At 41.5% G+C, this 19,066-nt stretch overlaps 1 protein-coding gene across 10 annotated transcripts in view; it reads left to right on the plus strand.

The window, feature by feature from the left end:
- The window catches only part of pou2f1b (POU class 2 homeobox 1b), a 33,224-nt gene that overhangs the window by 12,899 nt on the left and 1,259 nt on the right, over positions 1-19,066 (plus strand). For 5 of the 10 annotated variants that reach the window (XM_061793207.1, XM_061793212.1, XM_061793211.1 and 2 more), the window contains 11 exons: positions 870-1,049; positions 2,633-2,750; positions 2,849-2,940; positions 3,073-3,246; positions 3,701-3,841; positions 3,952-4,107; positions 4,247-4,429; positions 4,549-4,663; positions 5,945-6,281; positions 6,380-6,444; positions 8,287-19,063. In XM_061793207.1, the coding sequence (XP_061649191.1) occupies positions 870-1,049; positions 2,633-2,750; positions 2,849-2,940; positions 3,073-3,246; positions 3,701-3,841; positions 3,952-4,107; positions 4,247-4,429; positions 4,549-4,663; positions 5,945-6,281; positions 6,380-6,444; positions 8,287-8,558 (1,833 nt within the window). In that variant the 3' untranslated portion in view covers positions 8,559-19,063. Of the gene's footprint in view, positions 1-869; positions 1,050-2,632; positions 2,751-2,848; positions 2,941-3,072; positions 3,247-3,700; positions 3,843-3,951; positions 4,108-4,246; positions 4,430-4,548; positions 4,664-5,944; positions 6,282-6,379; positions 6,445-8,286; positions 19,064-19,066 lie in introns of those variants that run through there. The other 5 variants (XM_061793209.1, XM_061793213.1, XR_009791215.1 and 2 more) reach the window with 4 other exon arrangements.

Consider the following 19,066-nt stretch of genomic DNA (forward strand, 5'->3'; position numbering starts at 1 on the left):
GCCCCTAGCATCTACTGAAGCACGTAAACAGTTTCTTTTAAAGTGTGTAGTTGTGAGTTCCCTTTGCAGTATTAATGATGATCTTGCATTGTTCCAGTAGACTGACATTTAATGGCTCCATAATGTAGTGTGTGTCCGTTTTTGATCTTGGGAGTCACAAGACTCGTTTGTTCCACTCATTCTGCCACATTTCTCTATTATACTCCTGATTAATTTAGCTTTAAGCGCAGTTTCAATTGACCTCGTTTGTAATATACTAGTAAAATGTTTTAATTATTAAACAATATAATAAAAACACACAGACACACATTTTTTTTTTTTTTTTTTTTTTTACAAATATAGGTCGCAAGCATTCCCCATAATACCTAAACAGTGGAAAGCAGGGAGGTTGGGAGACCGTTCAATGTGGACGGGACATTTTTTTCCCCTTACAATATAGTGTTTACTTCATCAAAATCATTTCTAAATTTGAACTGGCCAGCGTCTGAAGCATCATGGTTCCAATATCTGGAACAATCAGTAGTTACAGCCAGAACATGTCAGCGTTCAGTGATTTTCATAACAAAATACGGAGGGTCCGTAACATTTAACAGCTCACTTTTTATTTTTTATTTTTTTAATCACTACTTGTATACAGTATTTTTTTTGTGTACTGAAGACAGACCCTTTAAAACTATTGTGTATAATATTTGAAATTGTTTTACATTTTGTCCTTCTGGTGCAATCCTATTTAACTCTGCACAGGTATCAAAGTCCACTGAAGTTTCATGAAAGTACTAACTCATTCATTGTCAAGTGAATAGTATACCTTTTCTACCCTTTAATTCTCTCTTGGTGTAACTTTGTTGTGTTGCTGTCTTCTCCCACAGCTGACTCTGACCCCGGCCCAGCAGCAACTGTTGCTCCACCAGGCCCAGGCTCAGCTCCTGGCTGCAGCCGTGCAGCATTCAGCCAACCAGCAGAACGGCACCACTGGGGCCAGCATCTCTGCCTCCGCAGCCACGCCCATTACCCAGCTACCCCTGTCGCAGCCCATCCAGATCTCTCCTGTAAGATACCATCACCGTTGCAGCCGATTTTCTTATTTAGATTTCATTTTTTGAATGTCTTCGTTGGAACATGTTTCTCATTGCCAGATTAAGTAACTGTTGAATGCTGATTTGGAAGTATATATATATATATATATAATATTTATATATATATATATATTATATTTATATATATATATATTTATATATATAAATATAATATATATATATATATATATATATATATATATATTATATTTATATATATATATATATATATATATATATATATATAAGGCGCACTTAAAAACCTTTCATTTTCTCAAAAATCGACGGTGCGCCTTTTAACCCGGTGCGCCTTATGTGTGCACTGAGTTCCAAAATGATGATGTGCGAGTTTGGTAAGCGCTCCGCTTGATTGACTGTCGGACCATTTCCCGCCGACATAGGGACGTAATACGTACACTACGTACGCTGGCAGCGATAAACCAATTTGAGAACATTCCGTAAAGCCACGTACAGTACGTACGCTTACCTCCGCCACGCCTCCGGTAGGTATACTGTACTAGCTAAACATTTGTTTGGCTAAGGACCCCCGAAAATGGCATCAGCGAAGAGACATGCTTACGAGGCACAATTCAAACTACAGGCTATCAGTTACGCGGTTGTAAATGGGAATAAAGCAGCCGCAGGAAAATTCAAAATCAAGCACACGAACAGAGTCTCAACAGTCACCATTCGACTGAAGGCAATAACGATAGCACAAGACATGAAGATCGAACACTTTCAAGGAGGTCCGTCTTGGTGCTTTCGTTTTATGAAAAGGCGCCATCTCGCCATCTGCGCAAGGACTACCGTGGCGCAGCAACTGCCAGCAAACTCTAACCGCTGGACATTGGTGTAAACGGGGCGTTCAAAGTGAAGTTGCGAGCGGCGTGGGAGCAATGGATGGGAGACGGCGAACACACCTTTACTAAGACTGGGAGGCAGCGCCGAGCGAGTTATGCCACCATATGTGAATGGATTGTGGATGCCTGGGCTAAGGTATCTGCTTTGACAGGTTACCCGAGCTTTCGCAAAAGCCGGCATCATTGCTGAACAGCCACCCGGCAATGAGACTGACTCCGACAATGACGAGAGGGAACCCGGCGATTCAATTCAATTCAATTCAGATACAGATGATGAGGACTTTGATGGATTTGTGACAAAAGATTGATCAAAAAATAATGTGTATTTTTAAATGCGGAGTAGACTAAAGTTCAACCAAACTCACTGTTTTGCTTCCGTTACCTTGTTTTAGCGTGCACCGAATAATACGGTGCACCTTATGGTGCGGAAAAAAGTAAAAAACTAGTTTCAGGTTTTTTTTTAACATTTTTGTTTTAGGTAGGTACAGTGTTTTCTTTTTGTATTCAAGTGGAAGTGAAGGAGAACGTCTATGAGAGCGGCATCCATTATTTGAGGGAATATCGCGTTTACCATAATATTTGTGATGTTACTGCCATTACGATGTGATTGTCAATGGATACCTTTATAGATGTGAGCTCAAATGGCAGCATCATCATATTGGATTATATTAGAAAATATTGTTATCCTTTTGGCAGCTACAGCAGCAGAATTTAAGTCTGCCCCAGTTTGTGCTCGTGCAGCCCGGCCACCCGATTGCCACACAGCTGCAGCCCGCTCAGTTCATCATCTCGCAGACACCGCATGCCCAACAGAGTAAGCACAACACTACTCGCAGGGGAAAAAATATGAGGTACAGTAAGAGCAGCTGATTTGTATTATCTTCTGTCCCCTGGCTGTTGTTCACTGTGTAGGCATATTGCAAGCGCAGAGTCTTCTCACTCAACTACCTCAAAGCCAAGCTAACCCCCTCCCAACGCAACCGAGCATCACCCTTGCAACACAGGTTGGTCTTGTATTTCACTTAATGTGTTTTCAGATAAATGTGTTTCATAATAACCCCTTTTGGCACCCTCTCACAAATCTAATTACCATAGTTGTTGTTTTTTTTTTTTTTTTTTTTTTTTGTAACACGCAGCCTGTAACTCCTACCCGCACCACGGCAGCCACACCCATTCAGTCGCTGCCCCACAGTCAGACGCCGCCCAAACTGTTGGATACGCCCACTCTGGAGGAGCCAAGCGATCTGGAGGAACTGGAGCAGTTTGCCAAAACTTTCAAACAGAGGCGGATCAAACTGGGCTTTACACAGGTATCTTACCCATGTAAAGTATTATATAGATCCTGTAATAGCAAGGCGGCACGGTGGACGACTGGTGAGCACATCTGCCTCACAGTTATGAGGACCGGAGTTCAAATCCCCGCTTCGCCTGTGTGGAGTTTGCATGTTCTCCCCGTGCCTGCGTGGGTTTTGTCTGGCCACTCTAGTTTCCTCCCACATCCCAAAAACATGCATGGTAGGTTAATTGAAGACTCTAAATTGCCCGTAGGTGTGAATGTGAGTGTGAATGGTTGTTTGTTTATATGTTCCCTGTGATTGGCTGGCTACCAGTTCAGGGTGTACCCTCCCTCTAGCTTGAAGATAGCTCGGATAGGCTCCGGCATACCCGCGGCCCTAACGAGGATAAGCGATACAGAAAATGGGTGGATGGATGTATTATCAAGTCTTTCTTTGCCTTAAACTCTGTGTCCATCCCTGTGACCAGGGGGATGTTGGCCTGGCTATGGGTAAGCTGTACGGAAACGACTTCAGCCAAACAACTATCTCTCGCTTCGAGGCCTTGAACCTGAGCTTTAAGAACATGTGCAAACTCAAACCATTGCTGGAGAAGTGGCTTAATGATGCAGGTTTGTCCCTGAACCTCCTCATACATGTTTGATGTGCACTGTGCAGTGGGTGCGGGCATCTTGACAGTCCCTCGCCTTTACCTCCCTCTCCTTCCGTTGCGTCGGTGCTGTTTGTGCAGAAAACCTGACTTCTGACCAGGGGCTGTCCACCCCCAGTGCCCTCGGCTCTCCAGGCATGGGCATTGAGGGGATCAACCGCAGGCGGAAGAAGAGGACTAGTATTGAGACCAACATCCGCGTGGCCTTAGAAAAGAGCTTTCTGGAGGTTAGAAACAAGTTGTAATGCATACGGTTAGATGACGCAATGAGACTGGGTGGGAGGACCGATTTAGATTATAAAAGATGTGGTCGTCACAAATCATCTGTACTGACATGGTCTGTCTGGCTTCTTTGCCCTCTTCAAGCAGAACCAAAAACCTACCTCTGAAGAGATCACTATGATCGCTGACCAGCTCAATATGGAGAAGGAGGTGATCCGGGTCTGGTTCTGCAATCGTCGGCAGAAAGAGAAGAGGATAAACCCCCCGAGCACAGGCAGCGTAGGCGGCACTCCCATCAAAACTATCTTTACACCCGGTAGTCCTTTGGTGAGGAAGCACATGCACAAGAAATACAGGCTCAGTTTGCTTGTTTCCCTACAGATTCATATTTGCTTTTTGAAAAGGGTTGGCATAACAACAGGTTATTCATGTTTTTGTTTTTCAAGGTGGCCAGCACAGCAAGCCTGGTGAACAGTTCAACTATAAACACGCCGACCACGCTGACTGTAAATCCAGTGATGCCTCTCACCAGCACCAGTGTCTCCAGTTTATCCTTCACAGGTATGTGTGTTACAGTGGTACCAAAAGATTGAGCAGAATCTTTTGCATGACACTGGTTGTACTTGCAAAGATTTCTTATTTCGATAAATTTTATTTGGAACAATTTCCAAATTGTAACCCTCTCAAAACCAATTATAAAAATTTCAAATATTATTAACATTTTAACGTTACCTGTCACACCAGTATACTGTAAGCAGTGGGATAAAATCGAATAAACCACTACTATTATGAAAAATGATAAAACATAAAACACTAATACTGCATCATCACACTACTTTTTGATCACAAGTGACAAGCATATGCCAGCTAGCTAGAATAAGAAGGTACCGAAGCAGTCTAAATCAGTGCTCCTTGTAAAACATCACAAACGGATGGACTCAAAGACATGACATCGAGGATCACACAAAAGCTGATAAATGCCAGCTCTAACTGAGTCCCGTCAAATCAATTGCAATGGGGGAAAAAAAAAAAAAAAACTCAGGCTCTGCCTCCCCTGACGGCATGTCCCTGTGCCAACACGCGGGAAACATCGGTTCACCAAAATCCGCTAGCCCGTTAAATTAGGCCTTCAAAATGAAAGTATGCCAGTAAGATATAACATGGTCCAAACATATGAAACACAAAGTCCGGTGGACCTTAGAAATGGAGGACCAGCGCGTGGGGCTGTGGGAAGCCCAAGAGTGCTTAGTCAACATCTCCGCCAAGTTTTTCCACATTCTTTTTGTTTTTTGTTGATTCAATTTGAGATTTTACTGTTAAATAATAATAATAAAATAGACCCAATGCTAAACTATAAAAATATTTTAAAATTTGAATAATACTTGTGTGTACCAGTCCTTAATTAAAACCAGTAGCAGCGCTAAACATCACTTAAGAGAGCTGCTCAGTCATCCACATGAATACTGGTGATCATCTCCAAGTATTATGAAACTGAAACACTCGCGTACACTTTACAAAAGTAATCCCACACTGCAATTACAATTCGGCTTACTAATGATAAATTCTGGTGGGGATTATCTCACCTTCCATGAAAAAGTGTTAGAAATAAGACTTTAAAAAAAATCATCTTATGATGGCTGAAATTAGGTGTAGTGAGACTCTGGAACATTCCCAATGACTTGCGTGATATGCTGTGACATCATCATCACATTTGTACACACATTTTCCCTCAATTTTTGGGTAAAATTGCTAGACCTTTAATGCCTTTGACTTGGGAGGTTCCACTGTATAAAGCTCCTTTCCCACTCCAAATAATCCCTAATGACCCACCTTTCTTCCAAGGCACAACAGTAGGAGCTACAAACACAGCATCTGTCATCTCCACCACACCCGTAATCACCGCGGTAACCAGCTCTCCATCTCTAAGCCCGTCCCCGACGTCCATTCAGTCCAGCACCGCGGAGAATAAAGTCAGTACTCAGGCGCAGACCATCGTCACCCAGGCCCCGACATCCATAGGCACCACCCTCGGGACGGGCCAGCTGATGGTGGCCGCTCCGAGTCTGTCCACAGCGTTTCAGGGGGCTGCCCAGTTGCCCACCAGCGCGAGCTTTGCGGCCATGGCTGCTGCGGCAGGGCTGAATCCAGGATTAATGGCCTCCTCCCCCTTTGCTCCAGGGTTAGTAGTTCCTTACAATAAATCAACTCCTGTTAAATCGCCAATTCTTTTCTTCCATATTTTTCAACTGATGTTTTTCTTCTGTTGTGTGTTTGCAGTGGGGCGCTGCTCAATCTGACTCCCGGTGGCCTCATGAACAACAGTACGCTAGCCACCATCCAAGGTGCGCATCGTCTCACCTTTGCTTCATATCCCCTTTACAAATATTTTCTGATGAGATTCAGATAGACGAACAGTAGGTACTGTAGTTGGCTTGATAAACGCATCAATACAAATGCAAAACATCTTGGAGCAGCAGGTCCCAAAACACAGACATGGAAATATGACAGAGGCGGAGAGGGCAACCACAAAATATTACCATTGATTTCTTCCTACAACTATAAAGTCGACTTTCTGAAAATTATTTTAAAAAATTAACGCTGCATTAAGGTATGATGGGGGGAAAAAAAAAAAAAAAAAAGAATCCAGCGCAAGGATGTTTTACTGCCACAATTCCATTTTGATAGCCTATGAAAAGGTTTTCTACTCGTGGGTGTTTTAACGGTTGATAAATCTTTAAATGGATTAATAAAATATCAAATCAATTAAAACAGTTTACAAATGAACAGTACATGACATAAAGGAAAAAGACTATCAACTACAGTGTTATTGAGATAAATGTATTCCCTTGCATACTAAAAGGTAAATTAAACATCCCCTCCAGACAGACAATATACCCCTGCACGGAATTGTAATTTGTGTCTGATGGATTTTCCCACTAGAAGTTTAATCACCTCATTAAAATGACATCTACACCTTCCCGCCTCATTAAAAATACAGAATCAACGAATATGCAAATAACAGTTCCAGGGAAAAGGTCAGCTGATAGACACAAGGTGTCTCCTGCTTCAAGGAGATACCTTTTTTTTCCCGTTTACATTCTGTAGGATTCGGCCTCCCGTATCCCTCTCCCATTGAATCAATTGATTTGTGTCACAAATTACGCTCCCTCATACAGGGTCTTTAAAACCAAGTCATAGAAGTTTGCGCTGAACTTTAAGGGATTTTAAAATGTTTTGTTTCTAAATATGTCGGAAAAAGTGCTGAAAACGTGCAAAAACTGAAAACAATTTAGCCAATTTAAATGTTGAGATATAGCGGTTTCACCTTCTCAGTTGTCTGGGTGTTTTGGGCAGGCCTAAAACAGGGCACTCTGATGTCAGGGGACCAGGTCCCAGCATGACATAAGACAGGCTCCCCCAGCCTGCGGTCTTCTCTTTATTGATGAATTACGTGGGACTCACCGTGGCTGCTCGACTACCGGCAGCTGTCGAGCAGCCACGGTGAGGCTTTATGCCGAGCCCACAGCGGCAGCGTTTCCTCCCACCTTGGGGGAAAACTCAACTGAAATACTCTTCAGTAGCGGCGAGTGGGAAATCTAAGACAACCATACAATTCCAAACCGTATTGTACGTTTTTACAGCGCACACCTCTATCCGCCACGCTCACTCGCATGTCACGTTTTTTTTCCACAGGCTTTGCGATTTGACAATTGCATTCCATTACGATGTCGGTTTAAATTTGATTAATCGTTCAGCACGAGTTCCTTGGCACCGATGGACAACTCGCTTAGGCTTGACCTTGCGGCATCATAGGACATTTCAGAAAGAGCACAAAAACTCCAAATTGAATTTTTCATTAAATAAGTGGGGATAGGTTCCACAGAAAAAAAACACAGGTGAAATTGCAAACCACGAATAGGCAAGCGGTTACTGTACATATGGAAGTAATAAGCTCCGCCCTTACAAAAACCTTTGTATAACTTTGCTGTCCAATTGACAAGCATGTATCTCCAAATTTAGATATTTTTAAAAAAATCCCCAATACAACTTAGTTTCTTCGTTTGCTGTTGAGTAAATAAGTGTTCTTTTTCCATTTAGAAACGCCACAGCTCAGACGCATTCATGTCATTTGTTGTTTGTCACCAGACAGCGTCAGTCATTTTTCACCACCTGTCTCTCCACAGCCCTGGCATCAAGCGGCACAATCCCGATCACGGCACTGGACGGCAGCAGCCTGCTGTTCGCCAACGCATCTAGCGGCAGTGCGCCCAACCTGGTGACCACGCCGCTCTTTCTCAACCCCCAGAACCTGTCTCTGCTCACCAGCAACCCCGTCAGCCTGGTGTCGGCCGGGGCGGGCGGGCTGCACTTCACCACCGACGCCCACCACCAAGTCTCCACGGCCACCGTGCCTGTGCAAGCCACGACCATTACCGCTGCCTCCAAGGCGCAGTGAGTCTGGCTGCATCCGGAATGAATGCCCTGTTTCTTGAGCTGTGCACTGGTCTCCTCACACACAACGCAGGAAATAGGCAAGGTCATTTGAGTTTCGCCTCTGCGCTTCACTAACAAACACACATCCGCTCCATTTTATCTATTATTATTGAATTCCTTTTGCTTTCACCAAAAAAAAAAAACAAGGGGTGTGCTTCACCTTTTTGTTTCTGGGTTCTCCTTGCTTTCTCTTTATGATCCTTGGATATTTTTTCTCGAACAGTAGCCAAATGGAGACTGTCGTTCTTTGAACCAGGAAGAAAACCTTCTCCCCATACCATCAAGCTCATCACATTTTGTACATACGTCCTTCCATTTCACACAATCTCACTTATCTTTTCTGAACGACTTCAAAAGAAAATTTGGGGGATTTTACTATATACTTAATACTAACCTCATATTACACATCACTAACTGGGGTCACCTTTACTTTTTTTTTTTGGGGTGGGGGGAGAAGCCTTGACATGAATCATATCAGTTTTAAGCATTTTTCTTAATGTAGTTTTTTTCAATTATAATAAGTTAAGACTTCAATGTCTCTTTAAAAATGTGGTTGTAAGGCTTTAAAAACAAGTAATAACTGGCCGATATAAAGGTTATCATTGCTTTAACGAGCGCAGGGAGCCGTTGAGTCTCTGCAAGTTTCTCTTTCTGGAAACACTGTCTTTTTACAGCCTCCAAGCTTGTTTAAAATGGTGCGGGTTGTAGACAGTGATGGAAAATGACTGAAAACTTTTAACAGCTTTAAAAACACGTGGAGTGAAACTGACTAAATACGGAGGGCATACGTCTGCGTGTGTTGTGTAAAGCTCAGTGACGCTGAGCCTTAACTAACCAAATGATCCACAAGGCTCAGCGGTCTGGGCTAAGATCACCTATCAGGGGGTGTGATCGTCACACTAAATGTATGGTGATGTTAGCTACATTTTTTTTTTTTGCGATCTTTTTCTATGTAATGGTAGTACCGTCGTATCTACTTGTGCACAGTATCTGTACCAAAAAACTGGATTGAGCTGTTGTGGGAGAAATGACCTTTTCTTTTCCCTTTTGTCTGCAGTCGTTTGAGTGGCTGCGTACTTTAAGATATACCAAAAATATTTGTTAAAGTAATTGTAGTCGGTGTAGTCTAGTCGATATATTTATGAACAGAATTTCTCCTCATTTTGTCAGCAGAATATAGAAATGCAATAGTTCGATCATTTCCAAAGATTTTTTTATTTTTTTTTGGCGGGGGAAAGTCTTTTACGGATTATAATTGGCAGCGCAATTGACCAATAATGAGGGAAGGGCTGTGTTGAAACATGACAAACTCGTTTCCTATTTTTATTTCGCTGGGCCTCGCCCTAACATTTGCTCGCAGAGCTATTTGATGGCTTCTATTTTAACCATTTTAGTAACAGCTTTTGGGTGTCCATGAAGCAGGAAAAACTCCATTGGGGGGATTGGGGGGAGGGGGTGTACCAATATGTCAGCCATAATGCAACAGCTTGAACCAAAGTGGTTTTCCTCAGTAGTGGCCGTGCTTGTCTGAGCATTGCACTTACTGTTCACAAATGCTTTTCTTGATCTGGTGCGGTTGGAGATGGACGGATGGAGTGCTAGCTTTAACAGCCTGCGCCTATGGTTTTTCTTTATAGCTTCATTAGCACATCCTGTGAAGAGCAGGTCTTTTGGCTCTGGAGTTTGGAATGCTCCACTACGTCAACACTAGGGATGCGCAGTTGAATGGATTAAGAATTTGGTGATTAATCGTGGCTTGAAGAAATTGAAATTCAATGGACTAGTGGTTGATTGTGTCTTAACTAGTTTGTTTAAAGAAGACCTGACATCAGTTGAAGCCTGACAAGGATTTTTCAAATCTTTAAAGATTATCAGTTACAAAAAAATCCGGCAATCATGGCATAATCAGTTAATTGAAGAATCTGGTTTGTTTGTTGATTGTCGAGTAATCGTGGTTTGAAGCAAGATGTACCCATGTGGACTGCCACAAGGCTCTGATCAAGGTCCACTCTCCTCATTTTGTCACGTTGTAACAATTTGAAGGGAAAAAAAAAAAAAAAAAGAAAAAAAGATAAATACTTCAAGCAAATTTTAGTCAAATGCCCATCTGTAGTAAACACATACTGTAGATCCGATCATTGCTACCATTTGAACCAGCATGTTAGCATTGCTGCGCCCCAAAGCTTTCCTAAAGACTGGCTCGTCCTCTATTAGTCACTGCAGCTTTTGGGCTGAGTACTGTTATGTGCCACACATTCAGCTAAACCCCACACAAATGGCATCACTGTTCTGCTGCTTCTGACTAACAAAATAGCAGTGATGAGGAAGTCAGATTGTAGGCAGCGAGATATCCCTTTTGTACTTTTCTGTCGTTGACTAATTTTGACTGAATATACCTCAGCAGCACTTAAACATAAGGTTCACCTTTTTAGATATTTCTGTGTATAGAACAGTGTGGAATGTATAAGTAAGGACTGGCTCGCCATTCACACTATACTGCTCCATCGGAACCATAAATAATAGGACAACTACTGCTTTTTCTAGTACTACTATTTAATTTTTCTCTTCGACGGTTTGATGGTGATTGATGAAGAGCTCATTCTTGCCAAAGTAATAGCCTTTCTCTTTACAGCTCAGCTGGCGTATGGCTACTCGTGTCTTTGAGTCCGCCGCGCACTGATAGAAGCCAGTTCGATTCCAGTCGTTTGTACTCACGCGACCGAGTCGAGCGCATTTGCGACACGAACCGGACGCCATCATCGCCACAGGATTTTACTGATATATTTATCTGAGGAAAGACCTAATAATGAGAGAAATGTTTTCTTAATTCTATATATATAAATATATATATATAAACACGTGTAAGATATTCCTATTTTATATTTGAAGCATTATGTTACTAAGACTGAATGTAGTGTGTATGACCCCGAAGAAATTCCTAATTAATTCTTCCTTTTAAAAAAATTCTTCCTTTAAAAAAATAAATAAAAAAATTAAAAAATGTCAAGACCAAAAAATAAAAAAACGCTGCGATGGGTGTGTCAGTGAATGACATGCATCTGTCCGCCGGCAGATGCGGCGGTCTGACGCAAAGATCCTCTAGTTGTTAGAGGGGGAAGACTGATGTCTTTTTTTTTTTTTTTTTTTTTTTTGTATTTTTTTTTTAAAATGTATATATTGTTTTAATTTAAGTCATTTTGGACTTGATTTGCTGTGCTGTCTTTAACAATCATTTGTTTTTTATTTTTATTACTTTATGCCTTTAACTGATTTGTATAATATGAGAGGGCACGATCACTGGCTTTCTTGGTTTGACGAAGACGATAAATGTTATCATTTATGCCTTATTGTTACGTAGATGAAATGATTGCATTGTAGCATGTGTGAATGTGTCTGTTTTAGCTTAGTGTTGCCAAGTGCATTGTCACTGACATAATAGTGTACTTAGGGCATTTTGAGTGTGAGACGCTCACATTGCTACTTATGTATTTTAGGTGTGATTCAGACAATGCCTGAAAGAAAAGCTTTACTAATAATTCCAACAGGTCAGTGTGTATGTGGATGACTGAGCATTGTAGAGCCTAGAAACACAGTCTGCAAACCATTATTGTGCGTTTTTCCCCAACTGACTGCAAAAATTGGGTATGGAGTAGGGATGGGCATAATAATTGTTTAATCAACAAATTTGGTTAATTGTTTGGAATTGATTGTTGATTCCTATTTTCAACTATGTCTTAAAGCAATTGGGGCAAAATAAAGTGCACTTCTTTGCTGCAACCTGCAGAGGTGTGCCATTAATTCAGTCTAGGTAGTGCCTACAAGCAGATATATATATATATTTCAAAAGAATGGGAAAATCTGTGTGTGTGTGTGTGTATATATGTATGTACAGTGCCACCAGAAAGTATTCTCACCTCTTCGTTTTCCACATTTTGCTGTTTTACAGACTTATTCTAAAGCTGATTTAAGTATAGTTTTCTCTTTTAAAAAAAAATCTACATAAACTATCCCATAATGTCAAACTACAAACATATTTTCAGACATTTGTGTAAATTTATAAAAAATGTAAACATTCAAACATAATAGGTACATAAGTATTCACACCCTTTGCTATGACACTCAAACTTAAGCTCAGGTGCATCTGGTTTCCACTGATCATCCTTGAGATGCTTCTACAACTTAAATGGAGTCGACCTGTGCTAAATTCTAGAACCATCCAGAAGGTGGAAGTCACTTCTCACTGTAAGGCACATGGCAGCCTGCTTGGAGTTTGCCAAAAGGCACCTGAAGGATTCTCAGACCTGCAGAAACTAAATTCTCTTGTCTGATGAAACCAAATATAACTTTTTAGCCTGAATTGCAAGTGTCATATCTGGAAAAGAAGAGGCCCTGCTTATCACTAACACTATCCGTACTGACAAGCAGGGTGGTGGCAGTATCATGCTGTGGGACTGTTTTTCTGCTGCAGGAACTGGGCGACTAGTCTGCATAGAGGGTAAGATGACAGCTGCCAAATATAGTGAAATTCTTCAAGAGAACTTGCTCCACAGTGGTCTGGAACTCAGACTAGGGCGTCGATTCACCATCCAACACGGTAATGACCCAAAGCACACAGCCAAGAAAACAAAGGAGCAGCCTGTGAATGTCCTCGAGTGGGCCAGCCAGAATCCAACCAAACATCTCTGGAATGACCTAAAAAGGGCTGTCCACCGGCGCTGCCCATCTAACCTGACTTGAGAGGATCTGTAGAGAAAAATGGGAGAAAATGCTCCAAAACAGGTGTGCCAAGCTCGTAGAGAAATGCCCAAGAAGACTGAGGCTGTGATTCCTGCCAAAGGTGCTGCAACAAAATAGTAACCCAAGGAAGTGAAAACTTATGTACAGTACCTATTGTTTAAATGTTTACATTTTCAAAAAAATCTCACAACTCTCTAAAAATGTTTTTACTTAGTCATTATGGGATATTTTATGTAGATTTTTTTAAACTATGCTCAAATCAGCTTTAGCATAAGTCTAACAGCAAAATGTGGAAAAGGTGAAGGGGTGTCAATACTTTCTGGTGGCACTGTGTGTGTGTGTGTGTGTGTATGTATAGATGTGTATATATATGTATGTATATATATATATGTATGTGTGTGTGTATATGTATGTATAATATGCATGTATATACATAGACATACAGTGGGTACGGAAAGACCCTAAATTTTTCACTTTGTTATATTGCAGCCATTTCCTAAAATCATTTAAATTCATTATTTTTTCATCATGAATGGACACTGCACCCCATAGTGACAGAAAAAAATGTAATTGAATTTTTTTCAGATTTATTAAAAAAGAAAAACTGAAAAATCACACAGCCATAAGTATTCAGTCCCTTTGCTGTGACACTCATATATTGAACTAGGGTGCTGTCCATTTCTTCTGCTCATCCTTGAGATGGTTCTACACCTTCATTGGAGTCCAGCTGTGTTTAATTATATTGATTGGCCTTGATTAGGAAAACCATACACTTGTCTATGTAAGACCTTACAGATCACAGTGCATGTCAGAGCAAATGAGAATCATGAGGTCAAAGTTACTGCCTGAAAAGCTCAGACACAGAATTGTGACAAGGCACAAATTTGGCCAAGGTTACAAAACAATTTCTGCTGCACTTTAGGTTCCTAAGAGCACAGTGGCCTCCATAATCCGTTTGGGATGACCAGAAACCTTCCTAGAGCTGGCTGTCCGGCCAAACTGAGCAATCGGGGGAGAAGAGCCTTGGTGAGAGAGGTGCAGAAGAACCCAAGGATCACGGTGGCTGAGCTCCAGAGATGCAGTCGGGAAATGGGCGAAAGTTCTAGAAAGTCAACCATCACTGCAGCCTTCCACCAGTTGGGGGTTTATGGCAGAGTGGCCCGACGGAAGCCTCTCCTCAGTGCAAGACACATGAAAGGCCGCATGGAGTTTGGTTAAAAAAAACACCTGAAGGACTCAAGATGATGAGAAATAAGATTCTCTAATCTGATGAGACCAAGATATAACTCTTTGGCCTTAATTCTAAGCGGTATGTGTGGAGAAAACCAGGCACTGCTCATCACCTTTCCAATACAGTCCCAACAGTAAAGCCTGGTGGTGGCAGCATCATGCTGCGGGGGTGTTTTTCAGCTGCAGGGACAGGACGACCGGTTGCAATCGAAGGAAAGAAAGGAATGCGGCCAAGTACAGGGATATCTTGGACGAAAACCTTCTCCGGTGTGCTCACAACCTCAGACTGTGCCGAAGGTTCACCTTCCGACAAGACGATGACCCTAAGCACACAGCTACAATAATGGAGTGGCTTCAGAACGACTCCGTGACTGTTCTTGAATGGCCCAGCCAGAGCCCTGACTTAAACCCAATTGAGCATCTCTGGAGAGACCTGAAAATGGCTGTCCACCAACGTTCACTATCCAACCTGACCGAACTGAAGAGGATCTGCAAGAAGAATGGGAGAGGATCCCCAAATCCAGATGTGAAAAACTGCATCATTCCCAAAAAGACTCATGGCTGTATTCTGTATTAGCTCAAAAGGGTCTGAATACTTATGGCTGTGATATTTCAGTTTTTCTTTCTTAATAAATCAGTAAACATTTCAACAATTCCAATATGGAGTGCTGTGTGTACATTGGGGAGGCGGGCGAGGATGAACTTAAATGATTTTAGCAAATGGCTGCAATATAACAAAGAGTGAAAAATTTAAGGGGGTCTGAATACCATCCGTACCCACTGTGTGTGTGTGTGTGTGTGTGCGTGCGTGTGTACAGTCCTCTCAAAAAGTATTGGAACTTGTATACTGAAGACATTTGGGTTTCAGATCAAAAGATGAATATGAGACAAAGGTTCAGAATTCCAGCTTTTATTTTGTGGTATTTACATCTAAATGTGTTAAACAACTCAGGACAGTTTAACTGTTTAAAGCCACCCACTTTTCAAGTGAGCAAAAGTATTGGAAGAGATATTATTCAATTACTAATTTAAAGTGAATGTTTAATATTTGGTGGCATAACCCTTATTTGCAATAACTGTGTCATGACTTCAACAGACTGCATTCTTCATTTGAAATGCTTTTCTACGCCGTTACAGCAGCCTCTTTCAGTTCTTTTGTTTTTTGGGGGGGTTCAGGAGGTAAAATGCATGCTCTATTTGGTTAAGGTGCAGTGGTTGACTTGGCCAGTCTAAGACCTTCCACGTTTTCCTCCTGATGAAGTCCTTTGTTGTGTTGTCAGTGTGTTTTGGGTCATTGTCTTGTTGCATGATGAAGCTTCTCCCGATTAGTTTGGATGCCTTGACATTACCTCCACCATGCTTCACAGATGAGCTTGTGTGTTTTAGATCATAAGCAGAGCCTTTCTTTCTCTATACTTTGGCCTTTCCATCACTTTGAGAGGTTAATCTTGGTCTGATCACTCCATAAAATTTGGTCTCTGTACTTTGCAAAATCCAATTTGGCCTTCCGATTCTTTTTGCTGATGAGTGGTTTGCATCCTGTGGTATGGCCTGTATTTCTTCTGTCTTCTTCAAACGGTGGATTGTGATACCTTAACCTCTGCCCTGTGGAGGTTGGAAGTGATGTCACTGACTGTTGTCTTCGGGGGTTTCTTCACAGCTGTCACAATGTTTCTGTCATCAACTGCTGTTGATACCCTTGGCCGACCCGTTTGATGTCTGTTGCTCAGTACACCAGTAGTTTTTCTTTTTCAGGACATTGTTGTATTGGCTATGCCCGATGTTTGTACAATAGTTCTGATTGATTTTCCCTCCTCCCTCAGCTTCATAATGGTTTGCTTTTCTCCCATACACAGCCCTGTGGTCTTCATGTTTGCTTAACAGCAAATGCAGTTTTCACAGGTGAAACCCAAGGCAAAAAACAAGTTATCTAATGTTTAAGGAATCAATATAAAAGGCAACACCTGAACAACTGGAAACACCCATCAGTCACATGTTCCAATACCTTTGCTCACTTGAAAAGTGGGTAGATTCAAACCAAAGGTGCTCTGTGCTGTGTTGTTTAACACATCTAGATGTAAAGACCATGAAATAAAAGCTGGAATTCTGAACTTTTGTCTTGTATTCATCTTTTGATCTGAAACCCAAATGTCTTCAGTATACAACAAAAACAAAGGAATGGATCTTGCTGTTCCAATACTTTTAGATGGGACTGTGTGTGTGTGTGTGTGTGTGTGTGTGTGTGTATTATCAGTTTCCCAAGATTCGATCCAAAAAAAATAATAATCTGGTCAAACGCTTGTCCTTGGATTGAACTTTCTTTATGGAGCGCCGCAAGGTTCTAATGTGGGTCCACTATTTCTTCTTTCGTTACAAATATTTGAAGAAAAAAAACAATTCAATTAATCATTTATTTTCCTAGTTAATCGAGAAAATGTCAAATGCTCATCCCGAGTCAATTGGTAAATTTTCACTTGTTGGTGACAAATGCCATTTTGTGGATTCAGACGCTAGTGCGAACTAGCTTGTCGACCGGCTTTGCTTCAACGCTTCATTTTGCTAACGTTGGAGATTCCTGGTGGATCGGTACATTAGTTGACCCGCTATGCTGTTGTTTGTTCTGTTCGTTTTTTTTGTTTTTTTTTGTTTAAATTTTTTTTTACGTTGACAGATGAAGCGTGGGTGCACCAGTATACCTCATTTCTAACTCAAAACTGGGTGAAACCTGCTCTAACCTACTTAATAAGAAAACGTTTAAAAAAACATGCACGTGTCGTCGGAGAAGCCTGCTCATTCATGATTTGAAACGTCCTCCACGAAGGGTGCACACCAGTCCTCACGAATGTTTTGCTTTAACAATGTTTCTTGCACACCTTTCCTTCATTGTATTACTAGCCCTTTTTAAGTTTGACAATCCCGCTTATGTTGTAACTCTAACCTGGTGTGTATGCTTTATAACTCCCCTCCATCCCCCTTTGCAAGGTGGCGACATCCCATGATAACAACATTAACCAAAGACTAATAACTGATTGTACACGAATGTGGCCCACCCTCCTGCCTCAGCGCTCATCACTTGAGCACTCGTTTTTGGGGTTCATTAGCTTTGACTGCATACAAATGTCTGCCATCTGCCCTGGTTGGTGCTGTGGTTTTCAGTGCCTGTGGGTGGGCTGGGGTAGCGTGGTGGAGGAGGGGCGTCGTTGAGAGGGCTTCTTTGACGGACACTTGTTTGTGGTGGTAGCTGGGAGATGTTTGTTAATACACACTGAGGGTTAATCCTGTGCACACTGTACATGCTCAGGACTCCATATCTGTCTGTCTGTCTGTCTGTCTTGAGCGCTGTTGCTAGAATCCCCGTTTCACCAGCTCTCCTTTTCTCAAAGACTGGTTAGAATATATATATTTTTTTCCTTAAAAGTGTTCGTCCCAGGATATAGGCCTACAATCCTGGAGTGAAGCATCCCACCCCACTAGATTTCACTGCTGTAAACACACATCACACTTGGCCCTCCTTCTCGTCCTCCCTCCCTCCCTCACTCACTACAGACTGATCAACTGTGACACTATGCATCCCCTGGTGGGGCATTTGGTGACACTTTGCTCAACGCTTTACTCCGAAGTGAGGTGCCGGGAATTCTCACGAGCGCTATCTATCCCAAAGCAAAACTCCAAATATTTTAAACTTTTTGTGTGTCTGTGTGTGTGTGTGTGTGTGTGAACAAATTGCAGATACCAAAGATATCTCTGTCAACTGTCTCTTCCTAATGGCCCTGCAGCATGTGTATTAAGAGACAAACCCAGCACTGGCTTTGAGTCCAAGCCTCAGTAATTCCAAAGTTTAGATGTATATTTTGATATATTTCTGACAAGAAAAAAAAAAGTGCGCTGAATAATAGTCTTTCCTCTTTGTCATTTTTATTTCTCTCTGTCGCAGCATGGAACTAATTGCAGAACTGTCTTACTAGGTTGAAGACATAGTATTTTTGTATGTTTTTGGATGTGTTGTGTGATATCAGCCCAGGTGACCGTGGCTTTTATCGAAATAAAATACAATGGAAAATGATTAGAGGAAAAAAAGCAAACGTGTATATATTGTGTGTATCTTCTGAAAGGCGTTGTGTAAAACTACTCACAGTGGACACTTGGGCTAATCTAAAGGAATGTTCCCACCTCCCCTTTTGTTTCTGACTCTGCAGTCTAATCTTTCTAACAGAACTCTTAATCTAAAGAGTTACTATCTAGGACTTAAAACACTGAGGGACACTTCCGAAAAATGAAAATACTAAAAAAAAAATGTTTTTTAAAAACGCCTCCAGTCATGGCGGCATAGAAAGGAAAGACTGTAGGAGTTTTAAGTATGTGAATCAGGATACATAGTAGATTTTGATGCATTTGTCTGCTGTATTTTTGTTTTTATACACGTATACAAAATAATCTTTTACTGTAAGTGTACAGTTCTTTTTGTTGTAAACATCATTAAACAATTTTCAAGTGTTTTGACAT

The sequence above is a fragment of the Phyllopteryx taeniolatus genome, chromosome 12 (genome assembly GCF_024500385.1).
Source record: "Phyllopteryx taeniolatus isolate TA_2022b chromosome 12, UOR_Ptae_1.2, whole genome shotgun sequence".
In the NCBI taxonomy this organism is placed as follows: domain Eukaryota; kingdom Metazoa; phylum Chordata; class Actinopteri; order Syngnathiformes; family Syngnathidae; genus Phyllopteryx; species Phyllopteryx taeniolatus.